The sequence below is a fragment of the Myotis myotis genome, unplaced genomic scaffold (genome assembly GCF_014108235.1).
Source record: "Myotis myotis isolate mMyoMyo1 unplaced genomic scaffold, mMyoMyo1.p scaffold_m19_p_5, whole genome shotgun sequence".
NCBI classification, from domain to species: domain Eukaryota; kingdom Metazoa; phylum Chordata; class Mammalia; order Chiroptera; family Vespertilionidae; genus Myotis; species Myotis myotis.
Genome location: NW_023416357.1, coordinates 109,663,824 through 109,683,857, shown reverse-complemented (window position 1 = coordinate 109,683,857; position 20,034 = coordinate 109,663,824). Strand labels below are relative to the sequence as shown.

At 40.1% G+C, this 20,034-nt stretch overlaps 1 protein-coding gene across 1 annotated transcript in view; it reads left to right on the top strand.

Annotated features, from left to right (window-relative positions):
* LOC118656596 (ATP-binding cassette sub-family A member 3-like) overlaps nt 1-20,034 on the top strand; it is a 231,346-nt gene that overhangs the window by 45,598 nt on the left and 165,714 nt on the right. The window contains exon 8 of the mRNA XM_036310024.1: nt 17,783-17,912. Coding sequence (XP_036165917.1) covers nt 17,783-17,912 — 130 coding nt within the window. The remainder of the gene's footprint in view (nt 1-17,782; nt 17,913-20,034) is intronic.

Below are 20,034 nucleotides of genomic sequence, written 5' to 3'. Positions count from 1 at the left end.
TTCTACAACATTACTGTATTTGTTTATTGTTTCTAATAGTTTTTTGGTGGAGTCTTTAGGCTTTCTATATACAGAATCATGTCATTTGCAAAAAGTGACACTTTTACTTCTTTATTCCTAATTTGGATGCCTTTTATATCTTTCTCTTGCTTGAGTATATCTTTCTGATTGCTCTGGCTAGGACCTCCAGTACTATGTTGAATAAGAGTGGTTAAAGTGGACAGACTTGTCTTGTTCCTGACCTTAGAGAAAAAAGCTTTCAATGTTTCACTATGAAGTATATTAGCTGAGGGTTTGTCATATATGGCCTTTATTATGTTGAGGTACTTTCCTTCTATACTCATTTTATTGAATGTTTTAATAATGAATGGATGTTATATCTTGTCAAATGCTTCTTCTACATCTGTTTATATGATCATATGATTTTATCCTTTATTTTGTTAATGTGGTGTATTACATTGATTAATTTGTGTATGTTGAACTATCCTTGCCTCCTTCAACTGAACCCCTCTTAATCATGATGTATTATCTTTTTAAAGTATTATTGAATTCAATTTGCTAGTATTTTGTTTAGCATTTTTTACATCTGTGTTTATGAGAGATATTAGTCCATAGTTTTCTTTTGTTATTGCTACATTTGCCAGTTTGGTCTTAAGGTTATGATGGCCTCATAAAATGTGTTGGGAAGTGTTGCCTGTCTTTTAGTTGTTTGGAAGAATTTGAGAAGGACAGGTATTAAATCTTCTTTCTCTGAAAATATGGCTACTGTGGATGCTGGCCACCCTCCCAACAGTAACCTCAGCTGAACAGTCACCTCACACAAAATGAGGCCCATTTTCTTGTGGGGTTGTCTTTGTTGCGACTATACTACAAGCCAACTCTTTTCTGTTCGCGCACAGGTGCTGATCTCAAGAGCATTCCTACACACCAATTTCTATCTTATATACACTTCCTGGATGCTAACTCCTATATTAAGGTGTACTTTCCAGAAAACCTGATTGGTGATTGTCTGTACCTGAGTGAACTGAGAAAGCAGATGACAAGATGAGAGGTAGACTAAAGTACAGTGGGGCCTTGACTTACGAGTGTCCCGACTAACGAGTTTTTTGAGATACCAGCTGTCTCTCGGCCGATTTTTTGCATTGAGTTGCTAGAGTAATTTGAGTTAACGAGCTCCTTAACGAGCTCAGTCTCAGAACAAATTAAACTTGTAAGTCAAGGCCCCACTGTATAAGGAAGCAGTACAATGTCCACATGTGGTGAATTGGGGTGGTATTCAAGGGAAAAGAAATTTTCCTTTGGTGTCATGTGTCAAGTGTTTGAAAAAAAATGTGGGGAAAGTAATTATAGGGATTATGGAAGTGGATGGATATTGTTGGGTGAACTGATACACTGGAGATGGAAAATGAAAGGCTGTATGTGATTACCCATTAGAGGCTAGCTGAAATCCGGTGAGATTACCAGGAAGCATATGACAATATTTTCCTCTCCAGCAGCCAAAGAGCATAAGAGCTGAGAACATTGCCCTATACTGAAACATAAGAACAGCAGGGCTCTAGAGAAGGTTAAATTCCTAATTAAGCAGGTCTGCCATCCTAGGATGGGGGTGGGGGGGTGGGGGGCGATCTTTCTTGGGAAGGAATATAACATGGATACATAGGATAGGAAATGTAAGATGCAAAAATCTTGAGTTCCAATTTCCCCTGAACCCTCAGCCTGCCAAAATGGCTCACTCCCCCCATTTAGGGGCAAGAATTTCTTTCTCTCTTCCTTGAAGATGATACAGTAGCCTCTGCCCCACAAGACAATCCACACCTCCTTCTTGCAACTAGAAATATAACTTGGGTGATGTCACAAAGGGTGGTAGACAGCCTCTAAGAGGACCTTCAGTGACCCACATCTCTTGATTTTCATGCCATTGAGTAGGACTGGCCTGTAGAACTAATAAAAAACTGCACAAGTGACAGACTGCCTCCAGGGCTAAGTCACAGAAGGGAAGTCAGATTCTAACTTAGGAGGGTCCTCAAGCCGTCACCTAAATGACTGAAGAGAGTCTCACATGGGATGAAATGACTCCTTCTCCCAGCAACTAGTACCGACTGTCAGCCTTCTGAGTAAGCTACTTTAAAGTGGACCCTCCCATCTTGATCAAGCTTTTAGATGACTATAGCCCTTGCTAACATTTTAAATACAAAATCATGAGACAAAGCTGCCCAGTTCAGCATTTCTGAGGCCAGAAACTATGAGAAAATTACATATTTATTGTTGCTTCAAGCCACTTTGTTTTGGGTCATTTATTACTCATCAATAAACTTTAAATAGATTTGGCACCTGGAAGTAGGATCCTGCCATAACAAGTAACTAATAATGTGGGAGTAGTTTTGGGATTGGAAAGTGAGGAAAGCTGGAAGAACCTTGAAGAGAGTTTCTGGTGGAGCTTAAAGGGCCTAGAATAGATTGTTAACAAAAGCCAAATGGTCTTAGAGGTGGCTGCCACTGAAGTCTTAATCAGTGGTTTTCAACCTTCTGGCCCTTTAAATATAGTTCCTCATATTGTGACCCAACCATAAAATTATTTTTGTTGCTACTTCATAAGTGTAATGTTGCTACTGTTATGAATCGTAATGTAAATATCTGATATGCAGGTTAGTCTTAGGCGACCCCTGTGACCGCCAAAGGGGTTGCGACCCCCAGGTTGAGAACCGCTGGCTTAAGTGGAAGTGAGGAACTGCTGTTTAAACTGGAGGAAAGAATATTCCTATTATATAACAACTAGTGGCCCGGTGCACAAATTCTTACACATTGAAAGGAAATTAATTAGAAGAAATATTTTAATATTGCTATTTGACTTTTTTCTATAATAGAAGTGTCAGAGGTGAAAGAAAATTAGTAAAATGTACATGAAAATAGTATGTAAATTGATTAATAAATAAACAATAACAACATGATATAACAACAACAACAAAGACCTGGTATGAAAACAACAAAAACATGAAATAAAAACAACAAAATGATATGAAAACAATAAAAACATGGTATAAAAACAACATTGATACAAACAATGACTGGTAAATTGATTAAACTTATTCTAATATCTCCATGTATACCACATTAAGAGTAAAAACACTTTCAGAGTGCTTGACTAATTTCCCTTGTGATGAAGTATTTACAACTTTAACTTAAACATCACATGCTCTTAGAACTCGAGAGAAAGCAACATATAACTGACCATGTCCAAAAACGGGTTCAGGTAGGAATAGTCCTACTCTGTCTAGAGTTTGTCCTTGTGATTTGTTAATAGTCACCATGAATGATGGCATCATGGAAAACTGTCTTCGAATTAATTTAAATGGAAGGCCAGTGTCAGATGGGGACAAATCAATTCTTGGAATCAGAACAACCTCTCCTTTGCAGATCCTATTAATACTTCAGCTTTGATTATGTTAGGTCACAATCTTGTGATAATAAATCTGGTATCATTACAAGACCCCATTTACTATTAAGATTTCTCAGTAGCATGATGATTGCACCTACTTGCCAAATAAATTGAATTTACATATATCATTTAAAAGAGCATTCAGCTTAATATTAAAAACCCTGGCTACCAAGTCAGATCTGTTTTCACTTTTTTTGCCAGCGTTTTAAATTATTTATAACATCTGCCCATTTGGGGTTGCACGTCATAGTTACAAATAAATAGGGCTTGCCATACTTAGTTACAATTGCCATAGCATCCTGATATCGCTGCTGCATATTTCGGGGACTACCATCAAAAGATGATAGAAGTATTATCATTTTACCAATCGGCACATTGTCATTTTCAGATCTAGATGTGAGATAATCCATCAAACCACTATATTTTTCAACTCTCAAGATTGGTTGCTTTAATGAAATTTACCTGATTGGCTTCCATTTTTGAATATGAATTGACAATATACTGTTGAGTGTCCTGCATTTAAAATAGGATTGAACGTGTCCCAGATGGAGAGATGAAATCCATAATATTGCATTTGTGTGACTTGCGTCCTTACATTTCATCTAGTATTATTGTCAATTGCTGGGGTCCAACCCCAGCAGGTCCAGGGGTTCCCAAAGGTGTAGACGGAGTCAGCAAAGAAGGAATGACACAGAGACAGCGTTCAGTTGATCAGCAGCCTAGCCAGGATCTCTAGCCAAGTTCTGGTCAGGCTCTCCAGCGAAGTTCTGGCTAGGATCTCCAGCCAGGTTCTGTGTCCATGTTCTCTTGCTAGGTTCTCCAGCCAGGTTCTCCAGGTTCTCCAGCCAGGTTCAGTCACCAGGTTCTAGTCAGGTTCTCTTGCCATGTTCTGTCTCTAGGTTCTGTAGCCAGGTTCTCTCGCTAGGTTCTGTCTCTAGGTTCTGTTGCCAGTTTCTGTCCAGGATCTTTTGCCATGTTCTCTCCAGTGAAGTTCTTCTGTCTCTAGGTTCTGTGTAGGTTCTGTCTTCTTTGGTTCTGTCTTCTAAGTTCTGTCTCGTTACATCTGTATTTATACCAGTTGATTCCAATCCTATCAATCTCTATTCCAAAGGTTAGGGCGTTTCTTATCTCCATTCCAGGGAGTAAAGATTATGTAGCTTAAGCATGATTGTTCATAGTTAAAGTGATTAATTACCCGCCTGGCACTTAGTTAAGAGGTTTTATTCCCTCTCTAACTTCAGGGGAAAATCCCTACCTGGGGAAACAACCTTTCTCAGAGACCTTGGTTAAAACACATAGTGCCAAGAAGGTGAGCAAACATATTAAGAACAGTATGCCATATATGCCAGGTCCCTTGAAACAGCAAGCATGGACCGGCTCCCGGCAGTCAATTACACTGTTGTCTCTGAGTCTTAAGGCAATATTTGTTTCCCAGCCTTTTTCACCATGTGAAAAAAGAATAGGATACATCACCCTGACCGTTTGGCTCAGTGGATAGAGCGTTGGCCTGCGTACTCAAGGGTCCCGGGTGTGATTCCAGTCAAGGGCATGTACCTTGGTTGCAGGCACATCCCCAGTGGGGAGTGTGCAGGAGGCAGCTGATCAATGTTTCTAACTCCCTCTCCCTCTCCCTCTCCCTTCCTCTCTGTAAAAAATCAATAAAATATATTTTTTTAAAAAGAAAAGAATAGGATACATCATTGCATCTCATGTAGGAAACAGGATACTGATTTGTTTCATTTTAGTGGCATTTAGATTATTGGGATCTGGTTTACAATGAATGAGCAAGTCCCTTTCAATAGGAGGTTCTCCATCTTCGTTTCTGAATATGACAGCAACCTCGGTTACCCCGGGGAAAATTATATCTACCCAGGTAACTGTTACAATCGTATTTAATTGCCATTGTTACTTTTGAGGGAGCAATACCTTTCACTGCTGCTTCAGATCGGGCTTCCTTTTCTAACTCATGTAGCATCTTGTATGATTTTGTTAATTTATTTATTTCATTCATGAGGTTGCTGATATTGATCATGAGTCTTTCTGAGCAAGCTTGGCTTTCTGGCATTGCTAATCTTTTCCTCATTGCTACAGCTGTATCTAAAATATAGAGTTGAGCAAACTTCCGAGAAACACCATCCGAAGGATGTGAAGTTCCAGTACGGTGATAAACTTGACTGTGTATTCTAAAACACTATGGCCCATATCCTGATGGTGATGTAATATTTGCACCCATTGAAGCAAAAACAAAAGAACTATTTATCAAATGAATATTTGCCATGAAATTTTTTCTGTCAGAACCTTCGTTTATCATTAATTGTTTTAAATATGCCGGGTATTCTGGAAAATTTATATAATTTGGAGAATTGTTGCCTTTGCTACAACATTAAGTAAATTTACCATCAGATGGTTTTTCATTGGAGAAATTTAGGGATAGACAAAAAAACAGTCATCCTGCCACAACTGTGTTTGATAATTGCATCCTCATTTACCTCATTTTCGCTATGAAGGCAGTTCCTACCAGTATTGGTAGTACTTGTTGATAACTGTTCTTTAGACATATTCTGTCGATGACACCGCTTTCTTTCAGCCTCAGAGGTATGTTGTGCCAATAGTTGGTCTTCAGACATATTCTGCCGACAGTTTCAGCTTCAGAATGTCAACAAAAATGTGACGTCATTATCCGGCACCCACAGCCACCGTTTGCGGGGTGGGCTGGGCTGTGGGCCACATTTCATGCCAAGGCAGCATGGGCTGCGATTTGGTGGGCTGTTGCTCCGGGGTGGTGGTGGGGCCTGTGTCCCACTTGGGGGAAGCCAAGTGTTGTTTTGTGGTGCTAGGTCCATGGTGTTGTTTCTCTGTGCGCATCATGGCAGCTCCTGCATTGAGTGTCTGCCCCCTTATGGTCAGGGCATGTTATAGCAACCAGTTGGAAAGTGGGAAGGACAGTTAGCTTATATATATATATATATATCATCACCTCCAATAACGTGGGAGCAGAGAGAAAATGTACCTTATGAACTGTTTGAGCTAAAGTTATTTTCAGGCATATTAATGAAGGAACTGCCTGCATTTTTGTTGCCTTAAGTAAAATGTAGTTTATGTGAGAGGAGAGAGAAGCAGAAGAAAGGACTGTTGAACATAAAGGAGACAGGTATTGGTTTTGATAATTCCTAGCCTCTCTAGGAATTATGATGTTGAAATTAAAGAGTGGCTTCCAATCAAAGAGAAAATCCAGGTCATTGTCAGAAAAACATTATATAATGTTGAAGACAAAATGGTGAGTAAAACCTTTTGTTTTTAAGATAGCAGAAGGATCTAAGGCAGTGCCTCAGAGAGCTTTTCTTTCTTTCTTTTTTTTTTTTTTAAATATATTTTATTGATTTTTTACAGAGAGGAAGGGAGAGGGATAGAAGAGTTAGAAACATCGATGAGAGAGAAACATCGATCAGCTGCCTCCTGCACACCTCCCACTGGGGATGTGCCTGCAACCCAGGTACATGCCCTTGACCGGAGTCGAACCTGGGACCCTTGAGTCCGCAGGCCGACGCTCTATCCACTGAGCCAAACCGGTTAGGGCCAGAGAGCTTTTCAATCAAACAGCATTGTGGGAGCCTCAGCAGAAGCCACAGGTAGAGAAGAATTGTTTCAAATTTATTTGTGGGCCTGGATTTTGTCACTACAGTGAGTGCAATGTTTTAAATAAAACTGTACCAGAAGAAATACCAGCAGCTTATACCTAAAAGGACAGAGATAGTAAAAAATAAAAAGCGGACTTTGGATTACCAAAATCTACAAATAGAAAGCAGGCCAAAAATAAAACTCAGCTGTAGACATCAACTGCCTTTCATGGAAGCATAATTCAGAAGGCAGAGCTGACCAAAGGGGGAAAAGCCAAGAGCCTTGTAGAAGGATTCTCTTGTTTTGAGACCTAATCAAGGAACTGCCAACATTCTGATTAGTGGATTTCAATGTTTTCCACTATTTCGGCGGGAATGTATGCAGTGGTTAACCTTTGTGTGTACCACCATTTTATGTTGGATTTCTGGGGAAGGATGGGGGATGATAGATTTCATGTCTCTTTGGTTGACAGGTTTTCAGATATGGAGTAATTGTACTTTAGGAGGTGTTCTCTAGAAACTAGACCACAGAAGTCTTATTCACACCTGGACTTGATTTAGGTGACAAGTCCCTGGAATTTGAGCCGATCCTATTAAAGGATTAAAACTTTTGTGGAACGGAAGCAGATGAAGGCATGTTTGAGAAGAATACGAATCATTGGAGACACCTGGTGGATGATTGTTGGCAGCCTTCATGACGGCTTCTAGGGATTCTCACTTCCTTGCATTCACATCCTTGGACAGCCCCCTCCTGCACTGAATATGGCTGACCTCTGTGACTATGTAATATTGTAGCAATGAAGTATGGGACATCCAGGACATGGAAGTCATTGTAGCTTTTTCTTTGGTCTTGAATATCATGCTCTGAATACAGCCACCATGTCATTTAAGCTGCCATGTGGAGCAGCTCATATGGATAAGAACCGAGGCTTCCCAAGACAACCAGTGCCAACTTAAGAATGCCTGCTGGGTAGTAAATGCACAGGTGTCAGCCAGACCTTCAGATGACTGGAGCCCTGGTTGTCATCGTGATTGCAGCCTCAGAGAGACCTGCACCAGTCCCGCCCATCTAATGTACTACGTGCCTGTGCTTCGCTGGTAAGCCCGGAAGACATTCATTAACGTCTAGTGAGAGGAACACAGCATCACTGATAACTACTGGAAGTAGGAGCTATTTTAACAGAACTGGACTCACTGATAGCAGTGGAGATAATATGACTCCAAAAAAATCAAAGCCATGCCCTAGCTGGTTTGGCTCAGTGGATAGAGCGTCGGCCTGCAAACTGTAGGGTCCCAAGTTCGATTCTGGTCAGAGGCATGTACTTTGGTTGCGGGCACATCCCCAGTGGGGAGTGTGCAGGAGGCAGCTGATCGATGTTTCTCTCTCATCGATGTTTCTAGCTCTCTATCCCTCTCCCTTCCTCTCTGTAAAAAATCAATAAAATATATATTTAAAAATAATAATCAAAGCCAGGTGGTGGCATGGGGAAGAACATGTTTTTAATAAGTGGCAAGTATGGAGTGCCAGTTTGGGACACCTGATCCACAAATGATTGTTAAAAAATCTCAGGTTTCTTGAGGCAAGATAGATGGATAGCCAATGAGGGTATTGCTCAAGCCATACAACTAGAAGCAAGAAAAGTAGATCATCAAGGGTTGAGGACAGGTGCCCAGTGCAAATTAGTGGTCTCTTCCACAGTTTCCAGTGTTCAGATCTGACGACACCCATTGACTGAAGGAAGAGCTGGATTGCTAAGGGAAACACTCAGCAACATCATTGCAAATGTACTTGATAATGACTACACACCTTTTGCAAAGGGACGTCAGCCATTTGAGTAACCATATCATCATGGACCACTTATTAGAGCAGGGGTATATGCAGGCTGGGTAATTAATGGAATTCTGGCCCTTGTCTGGCATATAGTGGGTACACTGGGACTATAGACCCACTTAGTTGGCATTTTCACAGTAGTCAAATGTAATTAGAAATGACATACTTGGTAGTTATATTAACCCATGTATTGACCCCTTGGCCTCAGAAAGAGCTGTCATACTGGGGAAAATCAAGTGGAATCCTTTGAAAATCAAAAGCAATCACATTCTGGGGGGAGTGGCAAAGATTAGAGTGGTATGAGTGACAATACCCCAATATATCTCCCTCCATTTAATTTGCCATTTTAGTTTTTGCAAAAATCTATCCAGATGGATCCTAGGGGATGACAAATACCAGAAACTCAAGCAAATAGCACCTAGTTACAGCTGTTGTGCCAGATGTGGGACTTTTCATCTATGGTAGGAGATAGACACAGCCCAAGAACATGATATTGGGCCATTGATATGGCAACTTCTTTTTTTCCATCACCAGCAGAAATGAGGATCATAGAATTTTGTATTCATTTGAAATGAGCAAAAACAGTACTCAAGTATTTGCCCAGGGCTATAAATTCCTTGGCCCTCTGTTCTAATATATTACGAACAGACCTGGACTTTCCATTCATCTTGCAGAGTGTCACTCTGGTCCACTATATGATAGTTGGACCAGATAAACAAGAAATGGGAAGTATGTTGGAAGCCTTGGTAAGACACATGTACTCTAAGGAGGGGACAGATAAAGTCTATAAAGATTCTGGGGGCTCACCACATCAGTAATATTTTAGGAGTTTAGTTGTCTGGGACCTGCCAGTTATCCTTTCCAGAGTAAAGGAGGACTTAGTGTAGTTTACATCTCTCACCATGAAAAAGGAAGAATGATGCCTAGTAGGCCACTTCAGGTTTTGGAGGCATATTGTGTACACAGGGATACTGCCTTTCCCTATACTAAATGATGTGAAAAGCTGCCACTTCTGAGTGGAGTCCAGAGCAGGAATGGGTGCTGTAGCAGGTCCAAGCTGTAGCAAAACCAGCCCTGCTGCTTGGACATCACAACCCAGAAGACCCTGGTATTAGAGGTGTCATGCTGGAAGAGGATATGCTGATTTCATGGCAAGCTTCAGTGGGAGAATAACAATGCTGATCTGCAATTGAAGCTGAGAACTATATCTTTCAAAAACAGTTCCTGGTATGCTGTTGGGCTTGGTAGAGATGAAGCATGGGGCACCAAGGAATGCTGTGTCCAGAATGGCCATTATGAGAGGGTTTCAAGATCGTGGTGGAGTAGGTGGAAGCTATACTTGCTTCCCAGGATCAAACTGGAATTACAACTAAATCTACAATAATAAAAGTGAAATATGCTAATTAGATTGGATATCCTTCTGGACGTCCTTCGGGACAACCTTCCAGACAAAACCGGGGCTGCGAGGGAAGCCTGGGTCCTGGGTGCCAGAGGGAAGCTGGTGCTGGCAGCTGGGGGAAGGAAGGCCTACTCTTGCATGAATTTTGTGCATCAGGCCTCTAGTTAAAGAATAATCATCCTGAATAACCAACTGGAGACTAGCTGAAGAGAAGACTTTTAACCAGGGAAGAAGCCATACCGAGACTGATAGGAAGGGTGGAGATGTGAAAAGGCCTGGTCCCACTCCCATGAGTGGCAGCTGAGGTTCTGGAGGGTTATTTCAGCTGAAGGAACGTTCCCACTGAGAAGGTGGATCCTAAACAATAAGCCTGACTCCCCAGCCCAGAGCACCAGAACCAGGAAGAAGCGTCCACATAATATTCAGTTGTGAAAAGCAGAAGTGTTTCTGTCCACCATTGGAAGACCACTAGAGACACAGGCACACTCTTAAATGGCCAACACACAAAATTTTGTTCACAGCTATTCATCCTGGGCTCCAGCAGAGGGAGGGTGGAGTGGACTAGAATTGCCTGAGGAGAGTCTGGGGTTTGTGGCTCTGGGGAGGGAGCTGAGGTGACAGCCCCCATACAGCATATGCCAACCTTCTTGGGTGGAGCACTCTCCTCTGTGAGGCATCAGCCTTGGGAAAAGCAATTGCCTCACCTTCTGGACACCCTCTCATCCCACCCTGCAGAATTCAGGCCCTGCTGAAGAGTGAGCTGCACGGCCAGGGCGTTAGAGGTCTGGACAGACTCAGGGGATGTCAGTGCCTGAGATGTCTGGCTATGGATTGGGGGCCATTCCCTACACGTTCTTGTGAATTTGACTCACACTTTCCCCTCATGGAAGATCTGACTGAACCACCTTCCTGGGTTCTGGCTAAACCAATCTCTGGGCTTCAGAGGCCCCACTCACCCAACTTCTAGTGACTCCACCCAGCTAGGTTCAAGGCAAAATTTGTACAGACACACTCATGTGACCCTGGGGCAGGAACCACACCCATTACCTTTCCAGAAGCCTGACCAGTTCCTTCCCCTCACAGGAGATCCTTCTGACTCCACCAGAGGCTTTTTCAGTGACTGGGCCTAACAAGTAGCCAGCAGGCAAAGGCAGGTGGAAGCAGATCTTGGGAACCCTTTGAACATTTGCTGACCTGCCTCTGGCCCAATGCTGGAAAAATACCTTGGTGCGCAGCTTAGTCCTTTCTACATGCACCCAGGCCCAGCAGAGGCCACCACAAACTATGAATTGCATGTAGCTCCAAACAGGTTGCTGAGGGCCAGTCACACACATGCCTGACATTAACCTGCCCTGCAGTCCCTCCAAAGAGGCTCAGAACCAACACACCCAGTGGCTAGCTTCAGACAACATTGGAGCAGGATCCAACAACTTCACAAGAAGCATATTCAAAGGGAGATCTCAGCAGGCACTAAACCTGCTGAATTCTTCTTTGTGTGGTCAGCACCTGCACAACAGCTCGCATGCTATAGTCATGGTTGAGCCTCATAGGCAGCCAGCCTGAGTGTCAATCCCATGCACAAAGGGGCCAATAACAAGCAAGACTCAATCACAAAAGGAGGGCCCACATAACACACACAAAGGACATTCCTAGTGCACCCAGCTCAGGAGATCAAGGATAATGTGTGACTAGGTCCCACATGACACCTACTACATAAGGCCACCCCACAAAGACTGGGAGTCATAGCAGATCTACCTAATACATAGAAACACACACAAAGAGGCAGCTAAAGGGGACCCAAAGTGAAAGAACAGGAAAAATCTCCAGAAAAAGAGCTAAGTAAAATGGAGGCAAGCAGCTTATCAGATATAGAGTCCAAAATAATGGTCACAAGGATGCTCAAGGAACTTAATGAGAACTACAACAGCATGAACAAGGACATAGAAAACATAAAAAAGGACCAGAGAGAAAGGAAGAATACAATATATGACACCAAGAGTACTCTTTAAGGAATAAAGAGTAGGTTCAATGAAGCAGATAATCTACTCAGTGATTTGGAAGACAAGATAGGAAATAAAATCTTTTATCAGAGCAGAAAAAAGAAAAAATAATTAAAAAGAATGAGGATAGTTTAAGGGACCTTTGGGACAATATGAAGCTTAACAACATCTGCATTATAGTGATATCTGGAAAAGACAGAGAGTAAGAGATCAAGAACTTGATTAAAGAAATAATAACCAAAAACTTCCCTAACCTGGTGATGGAAAAAGACGCACAAGTCCAGGAAGCACAGAAAATCCCATACAAGATGAACCCAAAGAGGCTCAATCCAAGACACATCATAATATGCCAAAGGTTAAAGACAAAGAGAGATTCTTAAAAGCAGCAAGAGAAAAACAGTTAGTTACCTACATGGGAACTCCCATAATACTGTCAGCTGAAATATCAACAGAAACTTTGTAGGCCAGAAGGGATTGGCATAAAATATTCAAAGTGATGAAAATCAAGGACCTACAACCAAGACTACTTTACCCACCATGGCAATCGTTTAATATTGAAGGAGAAATAAAAAGCTTCCCATGCCCTGCCCAGTGTTCTCAGTGGATAGAGTGTCAGCCCATGCACCAAAGGCTTGCAGGTTTGATTCCCAGTTGGGGGCACATACCTGGGTTGCAGGTTTGATCCCCAGCCCTCGTTGGGGTGCATTCAGGAGGCAACTAATTGATGTGTCTCTCTCACATTGATGTTTCTCTCTCCCTCCCTTTCACTCACTCTAAAAATTAATGAGGAAAAAAAAAGTTCTCAGATAAGGATTAACAAAACAAAACAAAAAAGCTTCCCAAACATGAAAAAGCTAAAGGAGTTTGTTACCAACAAACTTGTATTATGAGAAATGTTCAAGGGCCTGCTTTACTAACTAACATTAGTAGTAGTAGTAGTAGAAGAAGAAACAAAACAGAGAATTATAATTTAGAAAATAAAATGGCAATAAATATATACCTATCAAAGTTCACCTTAAATGTAAATAACTTAAATGCTCAAATCAAAAGACATAGGGTGGCTAAATAGATAAGAAACAGGACCCATATACATGCTGTCTCCATGACCCACCTCAGAACTAAAGATACATATAGACAAAAGTAAAGGGATGGAAGAAGATATTTCATGCAAATGGAAATGAGAAAAACTGGGGTAGCAATACCTACATCTGACAAAATAGATTTTAAAAGGCTATAGTAAGAAACAAAGAAGGATACTACATAATGATAAAGGGAGAAAGCCAACATAACTTTTGTACACATTTATACCAGAATATAAAAAGCAAATTTTGATGAACATAAAGGGGGAGATTGACAGTGATACAGTCATAGTAGGGTATTTTAAGACCCATTGACATAAACGGATAGAACTTCCAGAAAGAAAGTCAATAAGAAAACAGTGACCTTAAATGACATATTATATCAGATCGATTTAATTGATATCTTCAGAGAATTTCACCCCAAAGCAGCAGAATATACATCCTTTTAAAGGGCACATGGAAGATATTTTTAGGATAAACCAAATGTTAGTACACAAAACAAGTTTCAATAAATTTAGGAAGGTTGAAATCACATCAGGCATATTCTCTGACCATAATAGTATGAAACAAGAAATCAATCACGAGAAAAAACTGAAAAATACACAAAGACATGGAGGCTAAATATCATGTTACTAAACAATGAATGGGTTAACAATAAGATCAAGGAAGAAATAAGATACCTTGCAACAAATGAAGATGGTAACACAACAACCAAAATCTATGGGACACAACAAAAGCAGTCCTAAGAGGGAAATTCATAGCATTACAAGCCTACCTCAAGAAACAGAAATATCTCAAATGAGCAATGTAACTTTACACTTAAATAAACTGGAAAAAGAACAAGAAACAAAGCCCAAAGTGAGTACAAGGAAGGAAATAGTAAAGATCATAGCAGGAGTAAACAAAATAGAGTCTAAAAACATAATACAAAAGATCAGTGGAACCTAGAGCTCTTCCTTTGAAAAGATAAACAAGATCAACAAACCATTAATCACACTCCAAGGAAAAAGAGAGAGGACTCAAACAAAATCAGAAATGAAGAAAGATATAACAACTGACATAAAAGTGATACTAAAGATTGTAAGAAAATATTATGGACAACTCTATGCTAAAACATTGGACAATCCAGAATAAATAAATTCTAGAAACATACAATCTTCCAAACCTGAATCAGGAAGAATCAGAGAATCTGAATAGACAGATTACAACTAGTTAAATTGAAGCCGTAATTTAAAAAACCTCCAGTAAACAAAAGTTCTGGGCTGGATGGCTTCACAGTTGAATTTTACCAAACATTCAAAGAGTAACTAACACCGATCCTTCTCAAACTATTCCAAAAGAATTCAAGAGGAGGGAAGGCTCCCAAGCTGTTTTTATGAGGGCAGCATTACTCTAATTCAGCGGTTCTCAACCTGTGGGTCGCGGCCCCTTTGGGGGTCGAACGACCCTTTCACAGGGGTCGCCTAAGACCATCGGAAAACACGTATATTGTCTTTGTGATTAATCACTATACTTTATGTTCAACTTGTAACAATGAAAATACATCCTGCATATCAGATATTTACATTACAATTCATAACAGTAGCAAAATTATAGTTCTGAAGTAGCAACGAAAATAATTTTATGGTTGGGGGTCACCACAACATGAGGAACTGTATTAAAGGGTCGTGGCATTAGGAAGGTTGAGAACCACTGCTCTAATTCCAAAACCAGTTAAAGACATGATAAAGAAAAAAAAATTATAGGCCAGTCTCTCTCACAAGCATAGATGCTGAAATCCTCAACAAAATATTAGCAAACCAAATCTAGCAATACGTTTAAAACGTCATACATTGTGATCAAGTGGGATTTATTCCAGGGATGCATTATTGGTACAGTATCTGCAAATCAATAACTGTGATATACTGCATAATAAACAAAATGATAGGATAGAATCACACAGTCATATTAATAGATGCAAAAAAGCATTTTATAATATCCAGCACCCATTTATAATAAAATTTTTTCGTAAAGTGGGAATAGCATGATAAAGGCCATATGTGACAAACCCCACAGTAAACATCATTCTCAATGGGCAAAACTAAAAACATTTCCCTTGAGTCAGGAACAGGACAGGGATGTTTGCTTTCAGCAGTATTATTCAACATGGTTCTGGAAGTCTTAGCCACAGCTATCAGACAAGAAGGAGAAAAAACCAGGCATCCATTGGGAAAGGAAGAATTAAAACTGTGACTGTTTGCCGATGACATGATATTGTATATAGGGAACCCTAAAGATTCCACCAAAATACTACTAGAACTGATAAATGAATTCAATGAAAGTTGGAAGATATAATATAAATATCCAGAAATCAGTTCCATTTTATTTTATTTATTTTTAAGATTAATCTCTTTTTTAAAAAAATATATTTTATTGATATTTTACAGAGAGGAAGGGAGAGGGATAGAGAGTTAGAAATATCGATGAGAGAGAAACATCAATCAGCTGCCTCCTGCACACCCCCCACTGGGGATGTGCCCCCAACCAAGGTACATGCCCTTGACTGGAATCGAACCTGGGACCCTTCAGTCCGCAGGCCGACGCTCTATCCACTGAGCCAAACCGGTTTTGGCAACCTAGCAGTAATTTAACAAAGGATGTAAAAGACCTATATTTGGAAAATTATAAGACACTTGGTAATACTTGGATTCTATTTTTTAAACATTGGGCAATAATTATAACTATAGGAATTTATGAAGTAGAGGGACATGATCTGATTTATATTTTGAAAAGACCACACTGGCAGCTGTGAGGAGTATGAATGGAAGGAAGAAAACAGATTGGAGGCTTTTATAGAAGCATAGGTAAATGAAGGCAGCAGGGATAGGCTTGTGGTAGTGGAAAACAAATTATGCAGATTCAGAATATATTTTGGAGTTAGAACTGAAGAAAACTTGCTCTTCAGTTGGATGTATGATTGAGGGAAAAGGAGGAATTACAGTGGCTGTCAGTTGTAGCTTGAGCAAATTGGTGGTTAGTGGAGCAATTCGTGGATACTGGAGACACTGGGGGTAGAATTTGAAATTTGTTTGTTTTCAAGTGAAGCTTTGGGGAATTAAGAGCTACAGAGACACTTAAACATTCATCCAAGTGGAGATTTAAATAAGCAGTTACACAACAGTGGTGTTCAAGCCTAGGGACAAGGCAGAATGAGGACACCTAGATAGAAAACACCCACTGCCGTTTGGGGTTAAAAAGGAACAGCATCTTCTTTTTGTTACACAAGATGGTTTGTCTTTATTCACCATCAGTGGCATGTGTTGGAAGGAATATATACTTTAAGTCTGAATGAAATGTGCTTGAATACCAACTCTCCCATTAAATATTGTTTCTTAAGCTGCCTTTACTCAATTATAATTAAAAATTTAACCAATATTTTCTCACTAGTTTTTATAGTGACTATTTCTGCTCTAGGTAAGCAAATATTCATATACCATGTCTCCTTGAAGGCATCTATGTTTCCTTAAATTTAAAGCTAGTTGCCTGATAAACTCACCTCTCTGAGGGGTTCAAGTAAAGTTATGATTTTGTATCTTACTAGGTACTTGCTTGCTAGAGTGGGAATGATGCTCTTTCCATATTTTTGCATCTTAAGCAGAAGTGCTGCAAGTCTACACATAAGAAATTTGAGATGCTGATAGAACATCTAAGTTTTAGATGTCCTATCTATATTTTCAGTTTTGAGATGCCTATAGAACATCTAAGTTTTAGATGTCCTATCTATATTTTCAGTTTTGAGATGCCTATAGAACATCTAAGTTTTAGATGTCCTATCTATATTTTCAGTTTTGAGATGCCTATAGAACATCTAAGTTTTAGATGTCCTATCTATATTTTCAGTTTTGAGATGCCTATAGAACATCTAAGTTTAGATGTCCTATCTATATTTTCAGTTTTGAGATGCCTATAGAACATCTAAGTTTTAGATGTCCTATCTATATTTTCAGTTTTGAGATGCCTATAGAACATCTAAGTTTTAGATGTCCTATCTATATTTTCAGTTTTGAGATGCCTATAGAACATCTAAGTTTTAGATGTCCTATCGATATTTTCAATTGTCCTATCTATATTTTCAAATTAGGAAAAAGGCTTTGACTGAAAAAGAATATAGCCTTATCAACTTGAAGATGATTATTGAAACAAACAAGAATGGATGAGATTGCTCAAGGGGTATTTATAGATTTATTGTGAAATTCTGAAACTTTTGTTATGCTATCACATTTTTCCCTTTTCACAGTTTTTACTTCTCACATTTTGATTTTTCTGCCTCATGAGCTTATGTGGTATTGTTTTTTTCTATAGATAAGTCATATATATGTGCTTGTTCTTCCAAAGTGATATATGTAGATAAAATTAGTATTTTGGTGTTTTTCCTTCACAGGAATTCCGAGTGAACAACACTACCAAACTAGCTGTAAAAGACTTGTCTTTGAATGTATATGAGGGACAGATCACTGTTCTTCTAGGACATAATGGGGCAGGAAAATCTACTACTCTATCTATTCTCTCAGGTATGTATTTACCTCTGGTCAGAGGGTGTCCTCACATAGACACTGTAGATTAAGCTTACAAATTTTTATGAATTCACTTCATGTTAACAGTTTAGTCATTTCAGTGATACATAAAATTGTTTAGTAACACTCTGTCTTTTTAAGTTGTAAATGACTTGTGAGAAATACCAGGTGTCAGATTTTGCAAAGACATCAAAGTAGCCATTATAAACGTGTTAAAAAAACAAAGAACTTATATGCATATATGCATAGCACATGGACATAGACATTAGTGCAGTGAAGACTGGGGTGGGCAGGAGTGGGGTGGAATGGGTCAATGGGGTAAAAAAGGGGATATACGTAAAACTTTCAACAATAAAGATAAATTTTAAAAAAAACTAACGGAAACAATGATTAAAGAAATAATGGAAAGTATGAAAAAAATCTCATTAAGTAGAAAATATAATAGAAAAATTGAAATTATTTTTATTTTATTATTAATCCCCACTAGAGTTTTTTTTTTTTTTCATTGAGAGAGAAAGAGAGTGGAAGAGAGGGAGGGGAAGAGAGAGAAAAACATCAATGTGAGAGAGACACATTGATTGGCTGCATATTACATGCACTCTGACCAGGGCCAAGGAGCAAACCCACAACCCAAGTACGTGCCCTTGACCAGGAGTCAAACCCATGATCCTTTGTTCACAGGCCAATGCTCTAACCAATAAGAAACATTGGCCAGGTTAGAAATTATTTTTAAAAACCAAGTGGAAATTCTGGAGTTTAAAAACACAATAACCAAAGTGAAAAAATATATTAAGAAGCTCATCGATAGATTAGAATTGTCAGAGAGAATCAGTGAACTTGAAGATAGAATGATAGAGGTTATACAGTCTGAAAAACAGGAAATAAAGAATTAATAAAAATTAACACAGGTAAGGGATCAAGATGGCAGTGGATCAGGTGGAAATTACACTCACCTCCTCACAGGACTGAATTGGAATTACACTAAATTATAGAACAATCAACCTGAATATCTAACTGAAGATCAGCTGAACAGAAGTCTTATAAGCAAGGATTTACAGAAGAAGCCACTTTGAGACTGGTAGGAAGGGCAGAGATATGAAAAGAGCTGGCCCTGCATCCCCATATAGCTGTTGAGAATCAGGAGGGATATCTTATCAGCAAAGGTGACCCCTTAAAAGTGTGCGGTCTCAACCCTATGCAGAGCTCCTCAGCATAGAGCACCAGAACTGGAAGAGGAGACTGCATAAAACCTGGCTGTGAAAATCAAGGATTCTGTCTTCCAGAGAGAGAGAGGGGAGTCTGCTTGAAACCCAGGCAACCTTTTTTTTTTTTTTTTTTTTAAATATATTTTATTGATTTTTTACAGAGAGGAAGGGAGAGGAATAGAGAGCCAGAAACATTGATGAGAGAGAAACATCGATCAGCTGCCTCCTGCACACCCCCCACTGAGGATATGCCCGCAACCAAGGTACATGCCCTTGACCGGAATCGAACCCGGGACCCTTGAGCCCGTAGGCCAACGCTCTATCCACTGAGCCAAAACCGGTTCTGGCAACCTTTTAAAGGGCCAGTGCACTAAATATCATTTGTAGCCATTCGCCCTGGGATCTGGTGGAAGGAGAGTGGCTCAGAATGGGCTGGAGTCATGCAAAGAGAAAATGGGTTGAGGCTCCAGGGAGAAAGCCAAATGGATAGCCACCAGGGTCTTTGTTCTGAGTCTCTCTCCCACACCACCCACAGACACCGTTTTCCCTGGATCAAACACTCCTCTCCCTATGACATTAGCCTGGTAGAATGCAATAGTCACTCCTTTCCAATTCCCTGTTGCCCTGCCAAGCTCATGCCCTACAGTGGAGACTTTTCTAGTGGCCTCTTGAGGAGGTTTAGACAGACTTAGGATGTATTAGAGACTGAGTTGTGTGGCTCTGGGGTGAGGTCCATTCACTCTCCCATGTACACCTGACTAGTGTTGCCCTCCCTGGGCGGGGATCCTCTACTCTCACCCTCCCAACTCCTGGTGGCCATGTCCTGCTAAGCTCATGCCCTTCAGAGAAGTCTGATGGCTATTGCCAGCCTGACCCCATGATGCAGACTTTCATGGAAGACTCTCAAGGAGGTC